Source organism: Eleutherodactylus coqui, chromosome 1 (assembly GCF_035609145.1).
Source record: "Eleutherodactylus coqui strain aEleCoq1 chromosome 1, aEleCoq1.hap1, whole genome shotgun sequence".
Taxonomy (NCBI): domain Eukaryota; kingdom Metazoa; phylum Chordata; class Amphibia; order Anura; family Eleutherodactylidae; genus Eleutherodactylus; species Eleutherodactylus coqui.
The window spans coordinates 219915374-219943327 of NC_089837.1; the positions used below are offsets into that span (position 1 = coordinate 219915374).

At 42.4% G+C, this 27954-nt stretch overlaps 1 protein-coding gene across 1 annotated transcript in view; it reads left to right on the forward strand.

Moving 5' to 3' along the window:
- The window catches only part of ENPP3 (ectonucleotide pyrophosphatase/phosphodiesterase 3), a 110466-nt gene that overhangs the window by 46269 nt on the left and 36243 nt on the right, over positions 1-27954 (forward strand). Inside the window, exons 14-21 of the mRNA XM_066605563.1 lie at positions 118-149; positions 2264-2391; positions 15640-15706; positions 18159-18246; positions 18595-18761; positions 23121-23169; positions 23259-23410; positions 25653-25788. Coding sequence (XP_066461660.1) covers positions 118-149; positions 2264-2391; positions 15640-15706; positions 18159-18246; positions 18595-18761; positions 23121-23169; positions 23259-23410; positions 25653-25788 — 819 coding nt within the window. The remainder of the gene's footprint in view (positions 1-117; positions 150-2263; positions 2392-15639; positions 15707-18158; positions 18247-18594; positions 18762-23120; positions 23170-23258; positions 23411-25652; positions 25789-27954) is intronic.

The window sequence follows — 27954 nt, forward strand, 5'->3', positions numbered from 1 at the left end:
GGTTCTCCCTGCTCTGTGTACAGCTCTGATTGCAGAGTCAACATGATAAAAAGTTTTACATGTTTATATTAATGAGCTGAGCAATAATGTTGCATCTTTTTTTTATATTTTTAACAGTTGATTCGGAGGGAGTTGTGAAAAACCTTACTGTAAGTATGCTCACACTCAAATGGGTAGACGTTCACAGAAAACTTTTTTAACAGGAAATGTTACATTACTGCAAAGAGTGCTAAATGTGTTACAGTAACTAGCAAGTAGTCTATAGATAGAATACTATACAGACTGAAAAACTTTGCAGAGTAAAATTAATTTAGGCTGCTTTCAAATGAATGTAATTTGAATGCTTATTTGTGCCTGTATTTGGCTTCCTACACACAGGTGAGCGCGATATCAAGCCAAGAAACTCGGTCCGATACCGCGCTCATCGGCGTGTGTTTTCCCACCAATGCAAGGCATCTTTCTGGCAAAAAAACCCACGTCCCATCACTTATGTGAAGTAGCGATCCTCCGGCATGGCTTTTAGTCGCATTAGAGGATCGGCAAGTGTTTCCCATTGTTTTCAATAGTAATGCCCTTACATTGCACTCTCATGCACATATCACGCTGTGTAATTACTGTCCCATTGAAAACAATGGGACATGCGTTCTGAGGAATGCACAAATATAGGACATGCAGCAAGTTTTTCCCCACATCACTCATGTGTATAACTCCATATGGGGTTCATTCGCACAACATTTGTGTGTCTTGCAACACAAAATTCTCGCATGAGTTTCTAGGCTGCGTGAAACTGGCCTTACGAATGCAACATTTGAACCTCTCGCATGTTAATCAGCTAGCTGTTGACAAAGGCTATTGTAGCCAAAACGCGTTCAGTGCGGACATGTGAGCTGTATGCTTTTTATTTAATAAAAAATGAAATTTTTTTAACGGTAGCAGCTTCTCTCCACTTCTATTTTTCTTTTGATTAAAAACCACCTCGCATTGGCGTAAAAAACAGACATTGGCAATTGGTATTGGGCTCAGTTTCTCGGCCTGATATTACACTAGTCCATGTAAATGTAGCCTTAGGCTGGACTTAGTTTGAGGGTGCCTGCACAGCAACACAGTGCCGCTTCTTCTGAGCCGTAAAAAACCTCCTAAGCCATGTTTTCAGCTGGAAAGGTATTATGTGTGAACCTAGCCATAAAGTATGAACTTAAGGTCCATTTACACACAGCTGATCGCTCAAAATTCGTCAGAAACTGACAGTTTTGAGCGATCATTTTGCATAGGTTTGTTGTTGTTTATTCGTTCAGTCACTTCCGACTCTTCGTGACCTCGTGGACCAGCCCACGCCAGAGCTTCCTGTCGGCTGTCGCCACCCCCAACTCCACGAAGGTCCAGTCCATCACCTAAAGGATATCATGCATTCATCTTGCTTTTGGTTGGCCCCTCTTCTTTTTGCCTTCCACTTTCCCCAACATCAGCATCTTCTCCAAGGTATCCTGTCTTCTCATTATGTGGCCAAAGTACTTCAGTTTTGCCTTTAATATCCTTCCCTCCAGTGAGCAGTCTGGCTTAATTTCCTGCAGTATGGACTGGTTTGATCTTCTTGCGGTCCAAGGCACTCTCAGCATTTTCCTCTAACACCACAGTTCAAAAACATCTATTTTCCTTCACTAAGCCTTCCTTAATGTCCAGCTCTCACATCCATGGGTTACAATTGCTTTAACTTCATTGTCATTGTGATGTCTCTGTTCTAACTATTTTATTGAGAGTGGTCATTGCTCTTCTCCCAAGAAGTAAACGTCTTCTGTTTTCCTGGCTGCAGTCCGCGTCTGCAGTAATCTTTGCACCTAGAAATATGACGTCTGTCACTGCCTCCATGCTTTCTCCCTCTATTAGCCAGTTGTCAATCAATCTGGTTGCCATAATCTTGTTTTTTTTACTACTTTTGTTTTGCGTGCGCAATAGCACGGAGTTTGAACTGTAAAAAAAACGAAGGCTTTGGACTTGTTAATGCACAAATATGTTCCATTGCGGTTAGCGTATTTGCGCATGCATTCATCTGTTTAAGCCCTTTATGCCATTACTCTAGAGGAGATCCAAGGATGGGTAACTGAGACCACAGAAGTGCAGCTAAAAGATAGAACAATCATGCAATGGCCCAGGGGTCAGCTACACTTGATTCTGCTTGTAAGGTTTTACTGAGGAAACATGGATGAAAAAATGCCATTGTTTTCTTCTCTTATTTATTTGAAACTGAAACTTATGTTGTTTGCAGTGTCGGAAGGCGGATCAGCATTTTAAACCTTACATGAAGAAGGACCTGCCTAAACGATTTCATTATGCTAATCATGAGCGTATTGATAATGTTCATCTCTACGTGGACAGACAGTGGCTTGTTGCAGGGTACAGTATGAAGAAAAAAGTATAAAGCATACGTGTACATTTAGTTATATGTTGTTGAGACATGTTAGAAGATATTCGGAAGAAAGGTGTATGGCTCAACCATCCAAGAAGTATGTCAGTATTGATTGGCATCTGTGGTGGTGGAGAGGCACATTCACTTGTGGACAAGCAAGCCAAGATAAACTCCAAGTCTGTTTAAATATAAAATGCAGCTCCTTTCGTAACAATACAATCCTTTATTATAACATATTAAAAAGCTGACAGCATATCACTGATGTGCTGTCAGCTCTTTAATATGCTATAATAAAGGATTGAATATTTTTAGAAGGTGCTGGATTTTATATTTACATAATCTCAATATCAGGATGTAGTATTGATGGGGTTATGTGAGCTGGCACTACTGTAAGCCATGTACCGGGGTGGGCTCCCCAGGATACAGCGAAGTCACAGACAAGAAAAACGTGTCAGACACCAGTTCAGGTGCAAACTGAATTTTACTAAAGCACTGTGGCCCACGTGACCACAAACAATAGGTAACCCAACAAAATTCACATACAGCATTGTACTCCCCAAATGTGCGCTACTAAAATAAGCTATGCTTTTATCTAACGGGCAGGCGTCAATAAACCGGCCCCTACCACTACTCAGGAACAAAGGGAAGGGAGAGTGATCTGAGTACCGGCGGTGCAGCAAAACAGCTTACAAACTTAACAGCACTGACTCAAACCCAAAACAATAAGGAAAATGTATAAAGATCAAAAGAAAAGTGGCTATATAGCCAGGTGAATGTTCTCCAGAAGCTTCTTACTGACGGCTGGATGTGGCCTGCCAGCCACTACGCAGATCCCGGTGAAGTGTGGCCTGACACGGTCCATAATCCTATCTAGTCTAACTACAGGCCCCAACGCAGTCCCGAGTAACTTGGCGCCAATATATGGTGTCTGCGCGCACAAAGTTTTCTTACTGGCCCGGTCTACTGAACGATCAGCTAAAGAGTCCAGACGGATGAGGGGCCCCTCCAGAAAAGCGTTTGGTACCGCAGAGAGCCATTACTCACTTCCTCAGCGACATCTAGTATTGTCCACACAATATCCAGTCTTGCTCCGGTTATCCAGCTCTCATCCCCTCCGGACACTCCCCTCACTCAGGACACAACCTCCTTTCCTCTTCCATAGCTCCACTGTGTTATCTCCCTGGACCAACTAACTTTCACCCCACAGTGTACGCATGCTTTTAAAAATTTTCTTTCCTCCATTGCGGTCGGTGTAACCAGGCAACGGATGCTCCAATCACAGGCTACCATGTTCCTGTCACCTCACAGCTTTGTAGAACAGCGACCTCTTGTGGACAAATAATAAAACACACAGCAGAGGACTATATACAGTAACAAGAATAATGTACACATATTGGAGGCTATTTCACCCTCTCACACTACCATTGGTAGCGGCTTTTCGGTCGCGACAACGTCATGGCATGGTGGCCCCAGCACAGGTAAAGATCTGTTGCCTTGTTGAGCAGGTCAAGGGTTAATGCACCACGTGCAGATTCTGCTAGTGCTGTCTGCCTTTGCTGCATGGATGCATGCTGGATTGGTCATACCTGGGAGTAGGGTGGAGGTGTGTTTTTCTATTCACTCTGCCAGTTTTCAGGTGCAGAGTGGCTATATATGCTCACCCCTCCTGGTGATCAGTGCTGCTTATTCCGTTCCATGGTGGAGTCCTTGGAGTTTGGAGCTCTTCCGTGCTGCGTGTATTGCAACTCGCAGATAAGTTGCTGTGGGATTTCTTTTCAGTTGTTTTCCTGCTGTTAATTGCTGTTTTGCCTTGTGGTGTCCGTTTATCTCTCCAGGGGCTCCTATAGGGACAATCAGGGCCCAGAAACAAGACCGTGGGGCCGCCTTTTATTGAGGCGATGACTCCACATTAGGCAGGGATCCGTCACCTCCCTGCTAGGTTAGGGCCAGGCTTCCTTCATCCCTGGAGTGGTGCCTCGTGAGAACCATTGTTGCAGAAATGTAGTGAAATATTCTGTTTTATACTGCTTGCCCAAGTGCCATGTTTGCTCTTCCACTGTCTCAGTGATACTATGCCAAATGATAAGTAAATGTGCAAATGGTACCCCAAAGGAAAGGGTGCACAGTGTTTTCTGATCCGACACACATGTTGTCAGACTGAACCAATCTCAAGAGTTGCAGTAAAACTTTAACCCCTTCCAATCCACTGTCTGACCACTGAAGACATTATGATATAAGACTGTACAGCTCTGATGTTGGAAGATATCTGTCGGGGTTCTCTTACTGTATATTGCCAGCCTCTCTGCTGTCAGAGCCTATCCAACGTGTCACCTCATGCAGTACTGGCTTTAGCCAGCATGTAGCGCTGTTGTATAACGGCAGAAAAAGAGTAAGCCCCCTAGGAAGACCAGGATAGAAATTGGATTGGATAGGGTTAAAGGGGTAAATTGTTTTTGTTTAATTGATTTTTTTTTTGCAAACGACTTAAAGTTTGTAAATGTGATAAATAAATCCAGTTTGCAATGGGGGTTGAAGCCTTTTGATGACAACTGTACACTGATCACTACTGCTTGCACTGTTATCCATACTACTGTTATTTCTGTGAATGTGTTATAGAAGGTTAGGGAGCAGAATCTGTTTTTTTTCCTGTGGATCCACCCACCAGCTCAACAACAACAACAAAAAATTAGAGATACAGCATAAAGTGGGGAAAGCTGGTGAAAATGCCATATGCAAGTCATAAAATAACCAGACAGTTCTTTTCCTCATGTACACATGGCAGCTTATCTTGAAAAGTAAGTTGAACAGTATTCAGTTCTTTGTAAACTTGGTCTACTTCTGGCTAACAGATTGAAATAGTAATCAGTATATTAGAAATTGTAAATTGAAATAAGTTATTTTATGATAATATATTTTTATGAGAATCTGTCAGATTCCCTGACATGGCTGTCTTATTAAAATACTTGTATTCCAAGATTGCCAGCATTTTTTGGACAGTGTCAGAATATGTAGAGACATATCCCATAGACAAAGGGGAAGCTAACACAAAGTTGTCAACTTATTCATTTATTTCTAGCATGTGCTAGAAAGCAGCTTCCTTGACAAAAGGTATGGTGAAGATTCTGGGCTCTCTCTCTGGTCTTGGCACTCAACTCTACTGGTAGAATTTAGCTTTGGAAAAACTGATGCAACTTATAGCTCTGTATAGCCTGAGTTTATGTAAAGTTCTTCAAATATAAAACAGTGCAATGTAAGGTACAAATAATATATATTATTATGCATGTGGAAAATATTCTTTATGCAACCACACAGGGATTCTGGTTCTGGGACACTACATACGTATTTACTTAAATATAATTGTAAGAAGAGAAGCTAAGTCATGCTTAAAGGGCCACTCCATCGAAAATGCATTGTTCCATGCCTACCCCCCTCACATGATTGACTGTCACACTCTGGAGGTTTCCTCTGTGTATTGCACTCATGTCCATGCAGTGCAGATCCCTGTCTGATGCTTATTAGCTACCATCTTGAGAGTGAGATATTTTACTTTCACTCTCAAATCAATTTATTGGTGCTTCAGCACAGCAGTAGCTAGGGGCTATACCATTTCTGCCTGTTGTGGAGCAGTTTAATTATCATTGCCTTCTAGACTCACCTATATAATCACCTCAATTTATATAGCAAATGCATATTATGCAGCACTATACATCACTTGATTTTTGGTTCTGCCCTCTTTGAGGCTCACAATCTATAATCACCTATCTGTATGTTTTTGCAGTATGGGGGGAAAACTGAGTACCCAGAGAAAACCCACACAAACACAGGGTGAACATGCAAACTCCAAAATAAGCTACAGACCATAGTATACAGTCAAGAGGATAAGATGTGATCTCCTCTATTATAACTGTGTGACAGTAGTCTCTAATCATCAGTATCTGTCTAGGTGTGTCTGGGTTCCCCTCCAGGCATTTTCTATGGTAGAATTCATGCAACAGCATAACAGATTGAGTAATTGACTAGAAACTTCACACAAACTCAAGTAGATCTGATCTGATTAGAACTAAGATCCTATGGCCATCTGAGAATAATAATAATCTTTATTTATATAGCACCAACATATTCTGCAGCGTTTAGAAAACAAAGGAGAACAGATAAAAATAAAAGAAACTCAACTAAAAGGAAACCAATGTGACTCGACAAGACGGTAAGAGGGGCAATAAACGAAAAAAAGAAAGCGTTCAAACTACTAAAGCAACAAGGCAGCGAAGAAGCGCTAAAATCATACATGGAAAAAAACAAAATATGCAAAGATAAGATCAAAACTGCCAAGGAGGAAGCAGAAAGACGGATCGCCAAAGAGAGCAAAAACAACCCGAAGCTATTTTTCAACTATATTAACAGCAAAAGGATTTGCAGGGAGAACACTGGCCCTTTAAAAAATAATGCAGGAGAGATCATTGATGATGACGGAGGGAAAGCAAATCTACTAAACAGTTTCTTCTCAAGTGTATTCACAAACGAAAAGGAAATGCCACACGAGATGCAGGGGAATAAAATGAACCCATCACAAAATATCTCATACCTAACGCAGGAGGAGGTGCGGAAGCGACTAAAGAAGACTAAAATTGATAAATCGCCGGGCCCAGATGGATTACACCCAAGGATACTAAGGGAACTAAGTGACGAGATAGCTAGGCCGCTATATCTAATATTTCTAGACACTATCAAGACCGGTGTAGTACCATTGGATTGGCGCATTGCCAACGTGGTTCCAATTTACAAAAAAGGGAGCAAAAGTGAGCCTGGTAACTACAGGCCAGTAAGTCTCACTTCAGTAACGGGAAAAATTTTCGAGGGGATTCTGAGAGACGCCATCGATGAGTACCTCAAGGAGAACAAGGGAATAACTCCTCACCAGCATGGATTCATGAAGGGTCGCTCATGTCAGACAAATCTGATCAGTTTCTACGATGAAGTAAGCTCTAAGCTTGACCGGGGAGAATCTATTAATCTCGTATATCTGGACTTCTCTAAAGCATTTGACACCGTGCCACATAATAGGCTAATATACAAAATGAGGCAGCTCGGACTGGGCGAAAACGTGTGTAAGTGGGTAAAAAATTGGCTCGGAGATAGAAAGCAGAGGGTGGTAATAAATGGTTCGTACTCTGATTGGACCACAGTCGCTAGCGGGGTGCCACACGGTTCAGTATTAGGCCCCACTCTGTTCAACATATTTATCAATGACCTAATAGAGGGGCTGCACAGCAAAATATCAATATTTGCAGATGACACAAAATTATACAATATAATTAATGCAACGGAGGACAATGTGCGGCTACAAACGGACCTGGATAAGCTGGGGGCTTGGGCAGAAAAATGGCAAATGAAGTTCAATGTTGAAAAATGTAAGACTATGCACATGGGCAGGAGAAACGGATGTCACCAATATTCACTTAATGGGGTACCACTAAGGAAAAGTGATATGGAAAAGGATCTGGGGGTATTGGTGGATAGTAGACTAAACTGGAGTAACCAATGCCAGTCAGCTGCTGCAAAGGCAAATAAAGTCTTGGGGTGCATTAAAAGAGGTATATGGGCGAAGGACGAGAACATTATCCTCCCACTATATAAGGCACTTGTCAGGCCTCACATGGAATACTGCGTACAATTCTGGTCACCGGTGCTCAGGAAAGATGTCATAGTGCTTGAGGGGATTCAAAGAAGGGCAACTAAACTAATACATGGAATGAAGGGACTGGAATACCCAGAGAGGCTATCCAAATTGAGATTATTTACTCTAGAAAAAAGACGGCTAAGGGGCGACCAAATAACTATGTATAAGTACATGAGGGGACAATACAAGGATCTCTCCCAAGATCTGTTTACACCCAGGACCGCGACGGTAACAAGAGGACATCCGCTACGATAAGGGAAAAGTAGGTTTCATCACCAACATAGAAGGGGATTCTTTACTGTAAGAGCAGTTAGACTGTGGAACTCTCTGCCGGAGGAAGTGGTGATGGCAAAATCCATAGAGGAGTTTAAAAGGGGACTTGATGTCTTTCTGGAGAGGAAGGACATTATAGGATACAAGTCTTAGGTTAATGGTCAATCTGGGTATACAGGCAGGTAGGAACTATTAGGGGTTGATCCAGGGAACAGTCTGATTGCCATTAGGGAGACGGGAAGGAATTCTTTCCCCAAAAGGGCTAAATTGGCTTCTGCCCTTGGGGTTTTTTGCCTTCCTCTGGATCAACACAGGAGGATAGACAGGCTGGACTGGATGGACATTGTCTTCATTCAGCCTTACATACTATGTTACTATGTTACTATGTTAGATACAAAAACCACTGTTACATGTAGTGATCAATTGATGGAAACAGTAGGGGTGAGGGTCTTTACATCCTACAAATAATGGGGTGATACAGAAGGTAAAGGGGCTGGAGATGTGCACTGTATGGCGAGGCGGAGAGTGTGGGATGCTATACACATAGTCAATGGTCAGACTTAAGTCATATAGTGGCTGAATTGGTATGACTGCAGGGGGCATTTGATTATGGCTAGCAGGGAGCATGTTATCAGGAGGAGTAAAGAGGGGCTTGGTTTAGGAGATATGGTATGTGTCAGGACTCGAACCCTCGAGTTCCTATGTCCCAGTTGAGGGCTCTTCCTGGTGAGCTTTCCTCCTGTAGACAGCTTCCCTGCTGAACTTTGATCTTGGTTCCTTGCTCCAGTTTCTGTTCTGAGGAGACTCCACCTAGTTTTCATTCATTAAACTTGGTCTTGTCATGCCTCCCTTACGTGATTATTGAGTCTTTAGCCTTAAGTCAAGCTCCTGTTTCGACCTGCCTGCTGCCTTACTTATCTGCTGCTGCATGTATGACCTCCGGCTTCCACTGACTATGTACCTGCCTGCTACCTTACTGTACCTGCTGCTCTATGTATGACCACCAGCTTCCTCTGACTACACAGTTTCTGTTGAGTTGGCCACAACCTGAGGACTCCCATCCAGATCCTCTTTCTTACAAAATAATCACGCCCAAAAATGGAGTCTGTTGTCACCATTCTGAGGAAAGAGGTTGATGAATTAAGTGACCTTTGCACTAACTACCAAAAGAAGGTGGATGATTTACAGAGATTAGTTCAGGAACAACACAACAATGTAGTCAATCTACAGAGGCAACTTTCTGATCAGCACAATTCGGCTTCTGATGTCCGTATGCCATTGCCTGTGAAATTCAGTGGGGTTTGTCATTAGTATCGGGGAATCCTAAATCAATTTAGGATCTATTGCCAGATGCACCCTACCTTGTTTACTAGTGATAGAAAGAAGGTATTGTTTATCATCAATCTTCATACCGAACAGAATCTTGCGTGGGCCTCGCCTGATGTGGAAAAAGGTAGTAACTTCCTCAATGATCTTGACAACTTTATTACTGCTATGGATCAGGTCTTCGATGACCCTATCCACTGCGCCACCTCAGAGGGAAGGTTATATCACTTGCGACAAGGGCGATGCTTAGTTGCTGAATATACTGCGGACTTTCGTTGCTGGGTAACCGATACCACATGAAACCTAGCCACTCAGAAAAGCCAGTTTCGATGAGGATTATCAGATCTAGTTAAGGATGAGCTCACTAGAGTTGAGACTCCGGACAATTTGAAGGACTTCATTCTATTGTGTATCTGTATTGATCAAAGACTCACCGAGCAAAGGAAAGAGACAGCAAAGACCAGAACCTATATCTGAACCTATGCGGGTTGATGTTATTCGTGGACCTCTATCCACAGCAGAGAAGGAGAAGTGTTGGGCGGAGGGTCTCTGTCTTTATTGCGTGAACTCAGGACATTTTGCTTGTTATTGATCTAACCAGTCCCGAAGAACCATCTCTTTCACCAGTGCCAAGATGGGAAACAATTCAGAGGTTTCCGAACTGACCATACCTTCTTTAATGCAAGAGAAGATAGAGATGCCTTCCTCACCATTTCATTTTGTTTTTCCCATACAGATCATTGCTGGAAGTCGCAAGTTACAATGTACTGCCATGTTGGATTCTGGAGCAGGAGCAAATTTCATCGACTTGAGATATGCCCTTGACAACAACATCCCAAGTAGAACCAAATCCATCCCAGTCCATGTGGAAACAGTGGATGGTTCACTTTCTGTTCTGGCCTCTGACTCAGGAGACTATTGAACTTAAATTTGTTATAGAACCTGGTCACCGTGAAATGATTAGCGTCCATCTAATTGCCTCATCTAAATTTCCTGTCATTTTAGGAATGCCTTGGCTTTTCAAAATCCATCTGTAAACTGGGATTTAAGGGTTGTCTCCTTCATAACACTGCAAGGAAAATGTTCAGTTGATTTCTCCTGTGCAGGAAATTATCTTTGATTTGGAGGGCAGTCAATCGAGTTCTAATAAGCTATCCCAACACTGCCAGCAATTTCATGAGGTCTGCAACAAGACAAAATTTGATCAATTACCTCCGCATGATTGTCCCATTGAATTACTTCCTGGAACAACTTTTCCTTTTGGGCAAATTTACAGCTTATCCGAACCTGAATAAGTTGCCCTAGAGAATACCCGGACGAGAATTTAAAGAAAGGTTACATTAGACCCTTGTCTTCTTCCGCTGGTGCATCTTTGTTCTTTGTGGAGAAGGACTCTATGCTGCGGCTATGCATTGATTATAGTGAACTAAATAAAATTACGGTGGTCAAGAATCGTTACCCTCTTCCTTTGATTCTAGAACTGTTGGAAAGACTTTATTCTGCAAAAATCTTCATCAAACTAGATTTGAGAGGCACCTATAACCTCATATAGATTTGTCCTGGGGTGAGTGGAAAACTGCCTTCAGAACGAGATATGGACATTTTGAATATCTAATTATGCTTTTTGGCATTTGTAATGCCCCGCCACCTTCCAGCATTTCATAACTGACATCTTCCAGAATGTTTTGGATCAATTTATGGTGGTCTACCTTGATGACATTCTTAATTTGAAAGATCATCGCAAACATGTTCAAGAGGTTCTAGATCATCTTAAAAAAAATCATCTTTACATCAAATTTGAAAAAGTCAGTATTCGGTTTCTGGGGTACATCATCTTCCATGGGGGACTGAGTATGGATGTTAAAAAAATTGAAGCTGTGGTCAATTGGCCTACCCCGAGAAATCTGAAAGATGTTCAACGCTTTGTTGGTTTTGCAAACTGTTATAGAAAATTTATCAAAGAATTCTCTAAGGTCATCCTCCCAATCACTATGCTCGCGAAGAAATTCTAAACCTTTTGTTGGTCCCCAGAGGCACAGGTAGCCTTTCAGGAACTCAAGTCTCATTTTACCTCTGCACTGATATTAAAGGAGATGTCCCGAGGCAGCAAGTGGGTCTATACACTTCTGTATGGCCATAATAATGCACTTTGTAATGTACATTGTGCATTAATTATGAGCCATACAGAAGTTATAAAAAGTTTTATACTTACCTGCTCCGTTGCTAGCGTCCTCGTCTCCATGGAGCCGACTAATTTTTGGCCTCCGATGGCCAAATTAGCCGCGCTTGCGCAGTCCGGGTCTTCTGCAGTCTTCTATGGGGCTCCGTGTAGCTCCGTGTAGCTCCGCCCCGTCACGTGCCGATTCCAGCCAATCAGGAGGCTGGAATCGGCAGTGGACCGCACAGAAGAGCTGCGGTCCACGGAGGAAGAGGCCATCTTCAGCGGTGAGTAGAGAAGTCACCGGAGCGCGGGGATTAAGGTAAGCGCTCCGGTGAGCTTTCTTTACCTCCCTGCATCGGGGTTGTCTCGCGCCGAACGGGGGGGGGGGTTGAAAAAAAAAAAAACCCGTTTCGGCGCGGGACAACCCCTTTAACTCACCCAAACCCTGAACTACCTTTCGTTGTGGAAGTAGATACCTCCAACTTGGCTGCCAAAGTCATCTTGTCGCAATGAGACAACATGTAGTTACATCCTTGTGCCTTCCTGTCCCATATTATGTCTCCTACAGAAAGAAAATTATGATATTAGGAACAAAGAACTATTGGCCATCAAAGTTGCCTTCTCTGAATGGAAATATCTTTTGGAAGGTGCAAAGTACCCGGTGTTAGTCTTTACAGATCATAGAAATCTAGAATTTGTCCAGACAGACAGCTAAAAGATTGTCTGCAGGACAAGCTCGCTAGGCCCTTTTCTTCTTTAGATTCAATTTTACTATTTCCTACCATCCTGGATCAAGAAACGGCAAGGTCAATGCTTTGTGCAGGATTCATGATGACCCAGAGGAAGGGTTAAATGCAGATTGTACGATTGTATTCTCAAAAAAATTTTTAGGACACCTAAACTCAAAATAATTCTTTAAAAGAGTAAAGGAAGGATATTAGGATGATTTTTTTTCTTCGACAACCCTCTAAAACTGTACATCTCATAATTTAAGGAGGGGTTCTGGAAGCAGGGCAACAGAATGCATGTCACTAAGGCAGTTCGAATTTCATTTCTTTTTTTTTAACAATAATTTTTATTGAAAATTTCATTTACAAAGGAATATAACATTAAGATAATGTATGTAGGTGTACAAGGCTGGTTGGGTTATTAGTAGTATAATTCTAATCCGTAGCCAGATTCTTCTCATTGTTGTTTTTGTCATAGAAACGATTCAAAAACCTCAGTGGCCTGGCCAGGGCCAACTTGCAGAAGGGATAAAGGAGGGAGGTAGGCAGGTATTGGAGTGTGTGTGTGGGGGGGGGGGGGGTTCTTTTCTCATGAGGAAGCAACCTAAGAGGGGAGGGATCCCCAAGGTTAGCTTTCGGGCTTTATATTTATAGTGCAGTTGAGGTGCCAGCCTTCACTCTAGGGAGGGCGTAATCTATGCTTGGGGTCAAATCTTTAGAAATCTGTCATACCTATCCTCTGATATTGATGTTAATTTCTCATTAATCAGGAACCAATTCATTTGGCGTTTAACCTCAGAGAAGTCCAGGGAGGTTTTTTGCCAAGATCGAGTGATAGTTTGATTTGTGGCTAGGAAGAAGAATGAAATCAGCTTTCTAGAGTTTGGAGATGTATTTGTAATCCTTTTGTTCAGTAGGGTTTCCCATTGGTTTTTATGTTGGTTATGATTAGTTACTGTATAGATGAGGAAGTATACCCTGATCCAGAGTCTTTTGACTCGAGGACAGGACCACCATATTAGGAACATATCTCCTGGGGAGGAGCATCCCCGGAAATAGTCTTTAGAGCGACCTGGAACCGCATGAGTGATTCTTGTGGGTACTAAGTACCAGCGTAATAGGATTTTATACGAGGTTTCTAATATCAGTGTATTGCGGGCACCACAATTGGTTGATCTCTAAATCTGGGACCATTCATCGTCTAGAATGTTGCCTATATCTCGTACCCATTTTGCTACATATGGTAGTTGCGAATGGTACGAGGTATGTACAAGGCCCGAATATATTTGTGAGATAAGGCCTTTTGCTTATGGGCATTTGAGCTAGAATGTTTCGAAGGGGGTTGTTTTTAATGGGAAGTTTGTGTTTTTGAGAAAAGAGGATATGAAATTCTTGAGCTGTAAATAGCGGAATATTGCAAAAGATGGTAGGCCAAACTTCTCCTGAAGGGCAGGGAATGTAATTCTACCATTTAATGAAAGTAAGTGGTGTATTTTTATGCTTTTGTTTGTCCAACTCTCAAAGGACAGTGGGGAGTCAAGACCTGGTGGGAATAAGGAGTTATGCAAAAATGGTAGAAGGGGTAAGTGAGGGGAGATTAGTTTCCCAGAGTACTTTATGGATCCCAGACGTTGAGGGAATGTTTTATAATGGGGTTAGTGCTAGGGGGTCTATGAGTCGGAGGAGTCCACAAAATTGAGTCAACTGTGAGGGGGTATACCTCCATGGCCTCTAGAGCAAGCCAAAGAGACTCATTGGTTGTGGAATGAAGGAGGGCTAGTTGGGCCACCTGGGCAACTTGGTAGTATTTCAATATATTTGGGGCTCCCAATCCTCCCTGCAGTCAAAGTAGAGCACGACACCCTAGGAATAGAGTTATTCCAAATAAAACGGAGGGTCATCTGCTGAAGTTTGGTTCCTGCGCTGAGCCAATGAGAGGCAGCAGTCACTCACCCATTCATGAACTCATGAATGGGTGTGTGAGTGAGACCTGCCTCTGATTGGTCAGGCTGTGACCAATTGGAGGCAGCTCATTCAGCAGGCAGGGATTTTAAAGCCCCGGCTGCTGAATAGTATAGAGAAGCAGTTCAGGAGAACTGCCGGAGGCCGCAGCTGAACTCCGGCTGCAGCGGAAAGGTGAGTATATATATATATTTTTTTATTTTTACACATTTCAGGATGAATTGCAGGGAAGGGCTTATATATTTAACCCCTTCCTGACAATTCATCCCGCGATCGCCCGCAGCGCATTGCTTTCAATGGAGCCGGCTGTATTGCTGGCTCCATTGAATTCAATGGGCTAACATCGTTCTTCTCTGCCACAGCTGTTACAGCTGGTCCCAGGCGTTTATTCATTTTCAATGTTTTATAGCTTCTGTGACTTTTTCTGGGGTGATATTTGCCTCCAAGTGTTCTAAGAATGGGCTAGGAAGCATGGGAAATGTAATATCATGAAAGTAAGAGGTTAGCTGTTCTGGGGATGGGTAATTTGACTGGGAGCAAAGCTTATCCAAAAACTGTCTGAACTCTGATACTATAGTGAGTGGGTTTGCCGTGATTGTATTATGCCTAGTGCGGAGCCTAAAAAAAGGACTTATCATGGGTCTGGCTTGCAGCCTGCGGGCTAAGGGAGTAGACGGTTTGCTATTTAACACATAAAACCATTGGTGGGACTATCTTAGTTTGCACTCAACAAGTTCTGAAATACATAGGTCTAGTTCTGTCCTAGCCTGAGAGATTAATCTTAAATTCTCCCGAGATGGGTGCTTTTTGGTCTTGTCTTCTAACTGTAGAACTTTTTGCTCTAATTCAGCGAGTTGCAATTGAGCCGAGAGTGGATGAGGGCAATGGTGAGCGTTTTTAGCGTGTCCACGGTGAGAAAGGTGTGAGAAAGTTTAAGACAGAAAGAAGTAACTAACCAAGGTAACAACACCGTAGCTGACTTATGTATAGTGGAGAGCTAGCTACATTGTGAATGGAAAAAAAATTACCGGAGTGCCCTTTAACAATCAAACCTGAAGTCTGTAGCAAGCCTGAATACTATATGATCCTAATGTATATCTTTTAACAGGAACAGGCCATATACCGCTTGCAACGGTGGGAACCATGGTTATGATAATGAGTTCACAAGTATGGAGGTAATGTATTTGATGACCAATTCATTAAGTATTTCCTTAACATCTGATATATTGAAGTATCATCTTTTACCTTTTATATTGTTTGTGTAATTGTTGGTAATTTCTTAATGGTCCTAGTACATAACCACATCCAGCACTTCTGGTTTGCAGTTATATGCCAGGATCCACCTGGACTTCTAGGTTCAGCCTGGCAGTTATCAGCAAAACACAAGTGCAAGTCGTGCCTGTTACTGCTCACTTAATGACACGTAATGGTGTTTTCTGAAAATAATGCTTAATCACCGCATAAATGATAAATTCTACAGCTGTTTTTTTCAAACTGCTTATTGAAATTTTATAAAATAATGCAGTCCCACATTTTGGGAAATTTGACTTTCCAGAGTGAGATATTTATCAGAAATAAAAGGAGAAAACTCCAGTGTAGAAATGGGGAAATTAGATTAAAAAAGAGGAAAAGTAAAACAGAAAAGATAAAAAAAGAGAATGAAGATGCAACATTAAAAATGAAAACCACAATCTAAACAAAAAGGAAAAGCTAATAGCTAATCATTCACAGCATACACCAATATACACACATTCTTTCTAAAACAAATTAAGCACTTAGAAGGAGTTGTTGTTTTGCTGCAAAACTCGGCAAGCAGTTACATCTCAGGCAGATATACAAATGATTAGAGTTGTGGCGTGATTAGATGAACGGTCTTGCCACCTGAGGCCTTAAAAGTGGCTCTACTCTGGCCTATAAAAAGGCTCTCCGAGGCTACTTGTGTGTAGTGGACCTCTTTTTCCGCTTGTGTAGAGCTTATTAATAGAGATGAGCGAGCATACTCGCTAAGGACAATAGCTCGATCGAGCATTGTCCTTAGCAAGTATCTCCCCGCTCGGAAGAAAAGGTTCGGCTGCCGGCGCGGGTGACAGGGGAGTTGCGGCCATGAGCAGGGGGGAGAGAGGGAGAGAGATCACCCCTCCGTTCCTCCCCGCTCTCCCCCGCCGCTCCCTGCCCACTGCCGGCAGCCGAATCTTAGCTCCCGAGTTGGCAGGTACTCGCTAAGGGCAATGCTCGATCGAGCAATTGCCCTTGGTGAGTATGCTCGCTCATCTCTACTTATTAACCATTAGACATGCCTATCTGATACAATCAAAGAGATTTCGCCAGGTCACAGAGTTTGAGAGGGGTGCATTTTTGGAATGCGAGAAGCTGGATGATCGTTTTTACGGCTTGCCCTCCACCTGGGTCATTCTGACCAGACTGTTAGGTGGTGTTGGGACCAGTGGTTGTGTGAGGGCATGTACACAAAGCGATAAAGCTTAGAATGCCCATGACTGAACACCAGTAAAGTGGATTGTCTGATTGTCGGACAAGCATGAGCAGCTCCAACTGTTTTATTGTCCTCCATTCACAGACGGCACCATCGTTACAGGTCATTGAATCTGTTGGTACCACTTCCAGGTGCTTGACCGAAGGACATTTGGTCTCATTGTGCCCATTACATGTACTGCCATTGACACCCACCATCACCTTTGTTTGCAGTGTTGTCATGAACAACAAAACTGGACTGCTATGAAATGCAACTGTGTTGTCTTCAGAAATTAATCCAGATTTAGTTTTGGCACTGGAGACCTAGGTGTGAGCACCCTAATCCTGCCTTTTCTATGGAGCTGCACACTGCCTCTGCTACTGATGTAATTATCTGAGGTTGGGGGGGGGAAGGGGCATTGCATATGACAGTCGGTCACCCCTAGTAGTGGTCAAAGGGGCAATGACAGCTCAGCGATCAGGACATCCTGCAGCCACATGTGTTCCTCTCATGACAGGGCTTCCAAGATGCATTTTCCAGCAAGGGTGTCACAGAAATGCCTCCACAACATTGCCAAAACTTCTGTGGCCTGCCCAGTTGCCAGATTTATTACCAGTGGAACATGCATGGGACCATGTGGGATTCCAACTTTGACTGCCTACAAATGTGCATGATCTAGAAGCTCAGTTACAATAAATGTGGAACGATATGCTTCAGGGTACCCTACAGAATCTGTATGCCTCTATGCCCGCCAGTATTGCATACATACATGTAACACTGACTCTGCACTGCAGACTGCATGACTAAAAACATAAACTCACTTTTACTTGGTGCAGATTTGGTTCATATTTTGTATTCATTTTATCAACCAAAATCATGTGTTCATTGCCCTGGTTTTCAAAACAAGTGAAAACCACAAGACGTTAACATATACTTTTTCCAAATGTATGGATACAATTTGTATATGTTTGCACAGCGAGCATGGTTGCGTCCAACAAAAACAAACATTAAAAAGAAAAAAAATCTGGTAATTACAACTGTATAGGAGCTGTTTTGATGAATCCTTTAGAAACTGTATACAACTGACCTACAGTTAGAGCCCCCTTCTTTACAGAAGAAGCTTGTTATATTCATTTTTGTTTGTTTTCTTTGTCCAGGCAATTTTTATAGGACATGGTCCAGGATTTAAAAAAGAAGTGGAAGTAGATTCTTTTGAAAACATAGAAGTGTACAACTTAATGTGCGGTGAGTTATCATTATGTTTGTTTTAGCACTTCTTTAAATTTTTAGATTAAGCACACTATAATATAAATGCCACAAAATGATCACAGAATAGAATCATAGAATAGTTGGAAGGGACCACCAGGGTCATTGGGTGCCTTGGAAAGGTGTAATTTGCAGCTGCTCGGTCCCAATGCAAACTCTATAACAGGATCCCCTAACTATAATCCTTAATTTATGGTACAGGGGTCCCCCATCCAGGACTCCCACCCATTAGCTGTTCACAATAGTCTTTCTCACCCATCTCAAGACATGCACTCTTGATTCAAATTCATAGAAAGCTAATTACCTGCTATTACCACCCTTTAACAGATCTGCTAAAAATTCGTCCAGCTCCAAATAATGGAACCCATGGCAGCCTGAACCATTTACTGAAAGAACCTTTTTTCACTCCAACTCTTCCTGAAGAGAAGTCAAGTCCATTAACCTGTGCATTTATAGAGCCATCTTCCACTTTAGGCTGCAACTGCACAAGTCTGGTAAGTCAACCCAAGTAAAAGCTGACAGATGGCTTATTGGGAAATCTTCGTGTGCGTATATTACACACACACACATATATATGTGTGTATATATATATAACTACAAGTTGGGGTTACTCGCCTATCGGCGCAGGCATACCGGCAGAGGTCGCAATGGCGACCCTGCCCCTGCTCTGAGGGGCCCAGAGGCTACCCTCGGCCATATACAAGTGCACGGTATAAGTGTATCTCGACGCCACCAGGAATTCCTAGTGGAGTCAAGATTAACAGGGGGTTCACGCCCCCTCAACGTGATTGGCTGCATTGGAAGAAACTTGTCCGGTCCTGCAAGGTCACTGAAAGTTATAGCAGGCCATGGTGCTATTTTTTTCCCTGGGTGCCCGACTGAAGGGGTAGCACATCAGACAGGCGGCCTGTGTCCTTATCATGCATCTGGGGTCAGAGAGGCGGCCGCCCTTACTCACCACAGAGGCTGCCGCCGTATACTTAGTTGTATTCAGGGGACCTTCCATCAGGCACAAGACAGCCGCCCGCAGCAATATAGTTAAGTCAGTGGCCCCCCACGCACATAGGCGTCCACCCTCACCCACTATCGAGTCAACCGGAGTATTGCGAAGTGCCACTGGTGGAGTGGCCGGCACTCAGCAGACAGACGCTCGGCGCAAGACACTTGAGTTTGTTGGGTCCATGTACGGAGCACGCAGCCAGCGGCCTGTACATAGCAGTCTGGGGTCGGACGGCAGTGAGCCGCGGCCGCATGATTCCAGGCTGGCAGCGATGAAGCGGCCGGCAACTAACAGATGGCAGGCGCCCACCGCAAGACAGAAAAGTCTGACGGCCCACAGCACGGACCATGCAGCCGACGGCCCATACAGAGGGGTCAGGGGACGGATGGCAATGAGCCATCTGCCGCAACAGGGGGGGTAAGTATGGCTGAAAATACGACGGGCAGGCAACACACACAGCAAGCTGCACACTGTGCATTGATTTGTGCTTGTCCTGCATGCACACATCAATCCATACTATGCTGCTAGGACCTTAGAGAGTTGACCCTATCGGCAGCTGGGGGTGTAAGAGGGGCGTTCCTCCTGTCAAACCCCTTGCTTCTGGTGGCGTCAAGGTACACTAATATTCAAGTGCACTTACAGTGCATTCCCGGTTGGTCACACTGCTGACCGGCCACGTGATTACTGTGGTGCAGCAGAGAGAGCGACCAGCCAAAGCACAGGAGAAGGAGAGGGAGGGAGGGAGGGAGGCAGATGGCAGATGCATGGCAAGGCAGGGAGCTGAGCAGGATGCTGTCATCACCCTACTGCTAATAGAGACACAGTGGATGGTGGCCCCTGCCCTGCTGCTCTCCTCACACAGAAAAGTGGTCCGGGGTATGTATGTGTCTGCCTGTCTATCTCTCATGTCTGCCTCTCTATCTCTTTCATCTGTTTATCTATCTATTTCTCATATCTATCTATCTATCTATCTAGCTCTGGTAAAAGAAATAAATTTCCCTGCATTTTCTGTATAGAATTGCAGTACACATGTGGTTTTTTTAATAATGTATATAGTTTTTTTAAAACTTACGTGGTCTTTGAATACCGCATGCAGTTCATTTTATTTATTTTTCTTAATTGTAGTTCAAAAGTTCAACAAAAAACATGAACACACCCTAAGGCCACTCTCACACGTGTTCAAAAAACGCAGCTCAAAAGTGTGGCATTTTTGCAGCAATTTTGAACGCCGGTTTTGAATAGATGATATAGAGTTTGACAGCGCTTTTTAATGCACCCCATCATTGTGATGGGTGAGGAGGTGCATTACAAATGCAAAAAGAGCAAAAACAGATCAGACATCTCTCGAAAATTGCGGCGTTAGAAACACAGGTCTGAGTAACCCCATTAAAATCAATAAGAGCATTGTACGGCGGTTAGCACAGCGCTTGAGACACCATGCTACTAGTGATAAAAAGGAGGGTGTGTGTGAGAGTGGCCTACGGGGCTACAAACAAATTTTCATGTAGTGCAGGAATGGGTTTTGTTTGCAAAGATTACACCAAGGGGTATATCATGTATGTAAATTCAATTTGCAGCTGTATGCAGCACGATTTAGCTATGGGCACGTAGGGTGGGGGGGCCCGAGCTGAACTTTTTCACCTGGGCCCCTAAACATTTAGGTACGCCCCTGCCTATCGGATTGCTATCCTTCAGTCAGGATGGTTGGCACATGTGCATAAAAGGCTCAGGAGACTTGCAGTTTCTTTAAGTTCTGGTGCCTGCCAGTATTTATTCTATCCACAGTACATGCAATACTTAGCACGTACACTACTCAGGGTTCACAGCCCACAGGGTCTTTGTCACCACCCCTCGCCCAGGAAGTCTAGAGGCATCCTCCTGTCAGACTTGATGCGAGCCCTGACTGCACCATGCCGAACCTCAGGCTTCTAGTTCCTGATGCGGCATCTTCACATCGTCTCTCAATCTAGCTCTCAGCCAACCCCCCCCCCCCTGAGTGTGGCAGGAACTGACACTTTTATATTTCTCCCTGCCACAGGTGTTACCTCTTTGTTTCTGCAGCCTGAATGCCTGTTTACCACCCTCTGTAGGCCATTCTGTGTACTGCACTCCCAAATATATATATAGACCAATAAGGATGTTGCATAGAATGGATTTAAATTGGAGGAGGGGAAACCAGAGTTGTGTACACGTCCCAAAACTCCCCGCTCCCTTTGGATGGGTAAAATTGACCCCACACCCACAGGGGGTTTGGGATGTGCACATAATTCTTGTTTTTCCTCCTCCAATTTAAATCTTTGCTATGCAACATCATTATTGGTTGCATGGCTGGATAAAGATACATTAAGGTTATTTACATAATATATCAGTTCCAGATTTTTACTTTTAATCTTTCATTAATAAGTTATGTTTTAGGATTCTTACAGCGATTGGCCTTATAAAGGCAGGGCTTAATAGGCTTAAATACATACCAGCCCCGGAAGCCTTTCCTGGGCCTAAGGCAACCATTGGCACCCTTTTATTGCCCCAGCAGACAGCTTGCATGATGCAATCAGAAATGACAGCACAGGAAGCTGTGAAATGGCCGCAGTTGGAGCTGGTTCAAACAACTGGCACCTGCCAGGTTTGACGTACATGAAGTCACAGAGAGAGTTAAATCACACAATGCATTAGGGCCTATTAATATATTCAGCATTTGACGATGATTTTGTCACAAGCCTCACAAAATCCACTAACATTCTGCCTTTAGTGCATGTCAACTGGGATGTAGCAACCCCATTCAAATGCTCTGGAAAATAACCCATGTGGATTGTTGTGAAAAAAATAATCCTTAAGGAAAAAACGAATGAATAAGCTCTTTGTCAAATGCTGAATGTATGCAGATGAGCCCCTTTGAAAAAAAAATCCTCAAGGAAAATTCTAGGCCTATAGCCCTACTAGAGTAGCCTCATTAAATGCGGTGAATTGTTGTGTGGATCTGCGGCACATCATGCTGCACATCTGCAGCAGAGAGCTGAGTGTCAGCTTTAAATTTCTTGCCATAGACAAATCTGTAATATGCAAATGAAGCCTTAATGGGTTCTAAAATACCTTTATCTATATACAAAAGACATTAAAGGGTTTAATGATGGAAAATTCTACAACTTTCCTATATAAACTCTTACTTTTCATGACTTTTATTGACTGTCATTCAATAGGAACGCTCATTGTATATTTTCAGTGGATAAAAATCTGTCCAGGTCATATGATGGGCCCACGGCTCCTGTATATGGCTTGTAATAAGATAGAACTCTGATAACTGCACTTTAACTAACATCACATCACCAGTTGAATAATGGCAAGCAGAAATCTTGAAAGCTGTAAGCAGTTAATACAGAAAGTATGCAAAAAAATTCTATAACTGTTTATTATACAATGGAAAACTTTTATCTGCTAAAAACATAATTGGGTTAATGTCTGTATGGACACGTATACTCAGACCTGTTTGATTAATTCCAAACAGTGGGACACCATCATCTCACCTAAGGCCCAAGTGAGGGACAGGGCAGAGATGTCGTGCTTAGGTTGTATTGATTTACAATGGGACCAGTAGGATTCCGATATGGTTTTTGTTGTTTTGACTGCCAGGACTTTCCACGTATTTATTAAATACATCTTTAGATTTGTTCCATTATGCCTGAAGAAGGACACTGTGAGGTCCGAAAGCTCGCTATAACATCATGTATTTTTGTTAGCCATTAAAAGGTCTCATATCTACAAGATTGCTTGGTTTCTCTTACTGAGAACAATCACATCTTTCTTTTCTTAGCATATTAACACAAAACACTGTAAATATTTAATTTTATCTATTTAGATTGATGAAGCCACACTCAATGGCAGGTTAAACCTTACTCAAGCAAGCAGTAAGTAACATAAGAACTATTTTATTCTTTTAGGATTGTAAATCATTTTTCTACAGTGGCTATAATTCTATCTTTACTTTGTTCTACAGTAAATCAGTCGGAGGTGAAGAATTTGCCATATGGAAGACCTAGAAATATAATGGCTAATAGCACATATTGCATTCTTCACCATGAAGGCTATGTGAGTGGCTACGATTACAGTTTATTCATGCCTCTCTGGAGTGCCTACACACTGATGAAGGTGAGTGCTAACATTATATAGATACATTTATGCATTTGACTGACTAGAATATTAGTTGTTTAGATTAGTCATTTCCATCATTACTTTTGCAGTCTATACCTTTTGTGGAAAACAGTATTTGAAAACTCCTCAAACAAATATATTACTAGACACATTTGGGAAGATTTATTATATGAGACTTTTACATAAGACTTTTACGTGCGACTCTTGGGCCGAATGCACATAACCGGGTCGGATTCAGAATGCGAAATCCTGCATGTAGGATCCCACAGGAGAATCCGACCCAGAGTCCAGCCGGTGACCCCTGTGTACCTGTCCGGATAATTTCTCATCTGTGCTGCGGATGTGCTGGCGTTGCACCAGCGCTCATGCGCAGTACAGATGACACTGCACCGCCACTAGGCAATGACAGCTGCGTCATTGATCTGTCCGTGTGGAATCCATGGCGAAATACAACATGCTGCAATTTTCCCTCCATGAGTAGAAAATCACAAGTGATTTCCGCTTGTGGACAGTAAAAAAGCGATTTTCTTATAGCATGTCTATGGGTAGTAGTTGCTGCGGAATCTGGAGGCTGACACCCACCCCGGATTCCGAAATGCAAATACACCCGTGTGCATTGGGCCTTAGTGTATTATACAACCAATTCTTCAAAAAGTTGCATGCAGCCTTTTAAATTTGGCACAAATATCTTCTTTCTCTGTGGTGTGAAAGTTTGTGCTGAAAATACACCTCCTCAGCACTGGAGGGGCAACTTTTTATGCAACTTTTTTTTAAAAGTCACCTATAGCATGCCCACTACTTTAACCAAAAAGGAAAGTGACGAGACCAGGCGTAACTCATTTAGAATAGGCACATGAAGTTCATAAATCTGGCTCACATCATTTAGACAAAAAAAGTCTAGTTTTAGATCAAAAAAGGCGCAAATGCTTTAATAAATCTCCCCCATTGTAACTATATAGAGTATTAATAATAGTTTTTGGTTACATTCAAGTATTCAATAATCATTTGATCAATTTGACACTGCCCACTGGTTACCTTTAAATAGCATACGTACTGTTGAAGTGTAGTCCTACTTCACAGATTTTAGATGACTATTCAGCCCATTAAAGAGCTCAATAAAACTGTCGTAGAAAACAAAGTAACCTAAAATAAGCATGCTATTCTGGCAATGACATCTAACACATGGAAGATTGGAAGCATGCTGAATGGTAAAATTAGGTATCTGTTTGACTTGTTTAGCCAGCAACCTATAATAGAATAGCACAGTACCAAGTATGTGTGGTTCTATATTAGGATGCTTTCACACTTGCATTGGGGCTCAGTTCAGGGTTTCCTTCTCTCCGCTCCATTTTTGAAGGAGAGAAACTGAAATAAAATTTAAAAAAAAACAGATCTGTTGCTTCTCTGTTGATTTCAATGGGATTTTTTTTAAAAAAGGAAAGCAAATGGAAATGCTTCAGTTTGCTTCCATTTCATCTGGTTTCCATTTTTATGTACGGAAAAATAGCGCTGAAGATTGCGCTATTTTGTCCAAGGACATGTAAACCTAATAGAATGGAAGCAAACTGAAGGCTTTCCATTTGCTTTCCATTTTTTTGAAACCCCATTGAAATCAACAGGGAAACAACAGATCCATATTTTTTCATTTTATTTCAGTTTCTCTCCTCCAAAAAACAGAGCATAGAAACGGAATCCCTAACGTAAGTGTGAAAGCAGCATTAAATGAACAATGTATGTAAATCTGTACTGTCTAATCACTGCATTTAGAAGCAGCGAGAAGTAAGCAAATCAGTGATTATTTTATCCTGTTGCATTTAGATGTAACGATTATCGCGCATATTCGTTTATTTGAATGAATTTTGTGCGACAACATGTAAATGGCCCTTAAGTTTGTCACAAACCTGTTCGAAGCGTAAAAAAAGTGGAGTTGTGCCCCACCTAGTTACATCATCCTGCAGCCTGAGGATGAGGCTCTTGTCTGCTTGATGTTTGACCTCACTTGTAGGAATGAGTGACTAAGTTCTCCCTACAGAAGGCTTTTGTATTTACTTTCCATCTGGCTCACTGAAGTCATAAGCATTACATTTCGTAATATTCCAATAAGAACCAAAACATTTTCAGTCTCTTATCATAACTAAGAATGAAAGAATTTAGAAATATGACAAGGCAACCAGCATTGCTTGATAAATTGGGCATATGGATCAAATGACTCTTGGATTTTGTGATTATGCTGTACCAGGGAGAAGGCTCTTCTATTCCTCCTACGTTATCAGACTGTCTGCGGCCTGACGGTAGAGTCCCAGAGGCATACAGCCAAAATTGCTCAGACTACAAGCCAGGGATGAATATAACCCACAGCTTCCTCCATCCTCCCAGTAAGTACATTTCTTTAAATAGGGATTTGAAAAAGCTTTAATCATCTGGATGTGGCTGGGCAATAGGTCTAAACCTATTACAAAACAACAGTCTTGCCAGTTGTGGGCGATGATGTGGATTGGCAATGCATGCACCCTGCGTGGTTCTTGTTAAAAAGACACAGCCTTCATAAATGTGCACAGTGCAACATCACAATTGGCTCCACATGAAGAGACAGATTTAACAGATTTCGTGCATGGCTTTGAAGGTGCTTTCCATTTTTGAACTTTACAAATACAGAAATCTCTTTTCACTGCCATGTTAGACAATACTAACAATATTTCTAACAACTGGGCAAAATTTAACATGACATGATAGTAGGGCCAGATACAAAAGTATAAGAAATTGTACTTTTGATGAAAGGAAAAGATGCTGAAAAATGCAGTGGACTAGTGTCACTCGTCACTTCTTTAACTGTCGTCCTATAACTTTTGGTTCTTTAGCCTAAAGTTAGATTAGCTTTCACTGTATGTCACCTAAAAGCTATAGAAGTTGATAAATAATTATTACATATTGTAACCTCTTAGTGACGGAGCTTTTCTGACAACGTTCACCTTGCAGGGTAAATAATGCTTTAATTTGACAGATCGGACTTTTATGGACGCAGTGATACCAAATACGTATTTTTGCTTTATTATTTGAATTTTTTTTTTTTTAAATATGGCAGAAGGTTTTTTTTTTAACTTTTATTACTTTTTTAATAATTAGTAAAATGTTGTTTTCATTTTTACACCTTTTTTTAGTCCTAGAGGACAACAGCCAGCGATGCTTTGATCGCTCCTGCAGTATGATGTAATGCAATAGCATTACATCATACTGCATTCTGGAAGGCAGCCTATCAAACCACCCCATGGGGATGGCTTGATAGGCATACTGCCAAGACAGCCCTGGGGCTTTTCAGAAGGCCCCCTGCTGCCATGAGACCTGCACGGCTCCCCTGATCTTACCACGGGGGGGGGGGGGGAGAGGTGGGGCGTACAGGACCCTCAAACAGTCGGAGGATTTAAATGCCGCTGTCAGAAGTGACAGCAGCATTTAAAGGGTTAATAGACGCGATCGTCCGAAAGGCCAATTACAGCTATTGCCCGCGGACGTCATCTGTAATAATCCCTGAGTAAAGAAAGTTGCACTGTGTTTCAGTCTGCAATCTACATTCCCTCATTCATTTTCAGACCCTCTGATAAATTGTTTACAACTAGTAATGGGAAATTATGGGAATAGTCAGGTTGGGAGTGATCTGCAAGATTTCCCCAAAATAATCTGGAATCGGGACTCCTGATTTCAAATTCCATTAAATTTGCTCTCGTTGAACAATGGTGGATGTAATGGTGACGGCAGCCCAGTGCTTAGCACTGCTGCCTTGCAATGCTGGGGTCTCAGGCTCAGATACGCTTCAAGGCCAGATTCAAATCTAAACTCCAGCACTGCAAGACAGCAGTGCTAATCCAACACACCTCCCCTTACTGATCAAAGCAGAAAGCCAATATTTTGTTGATTTTTGCTAAAAAATTGGTTTGGGATGATTTTATTGCCCAGCCGATCACGACGAGCAGCACTAATCGAGACGACCCAATCCCAATTCCCATTAAAGTCAATAGGATTAAAAATTGGGTTCACTAATTTGGGCTCCAGAAGGTCATTAATGCAGCTAAATACCCTCAAATTGCATGGGAATACAGCCACACATCTGGGGAACACCGTGCTCCTCATCAAAATTGGTCAAAATAATGTACAGTGGTGTAGGGTGTCACTCAGAGCACAAGGGTCTTACTGGAGATAAAAGAAGGTGCACATAAGGTCTACTAGACCAAAAACTATGCCAAGAAAAACAGCAGCTGTGGTGCTTTTTTACAATAAATTTAATTAGAAAAAAAAATTATAGTAGGTGAAGAGAAGATCTAAACATGGGCCTCTTCCAAGGAAAAACATTAGAGCTGAAGCTCTTTCTAAAGTGAATATTTATTGACAACCAGGAAAAAGGTGCAACACGTTTCAGAGCATCATTCTTGTGCCTTTTATATATGACTAAAACAGAGTGCTGTAACTAATCAGTGGAGTCTACCATAGATGCAGAAGTCATGCATGGTCATTTTTATAAACATCAGGTGATCCACATTTGCCTTAGG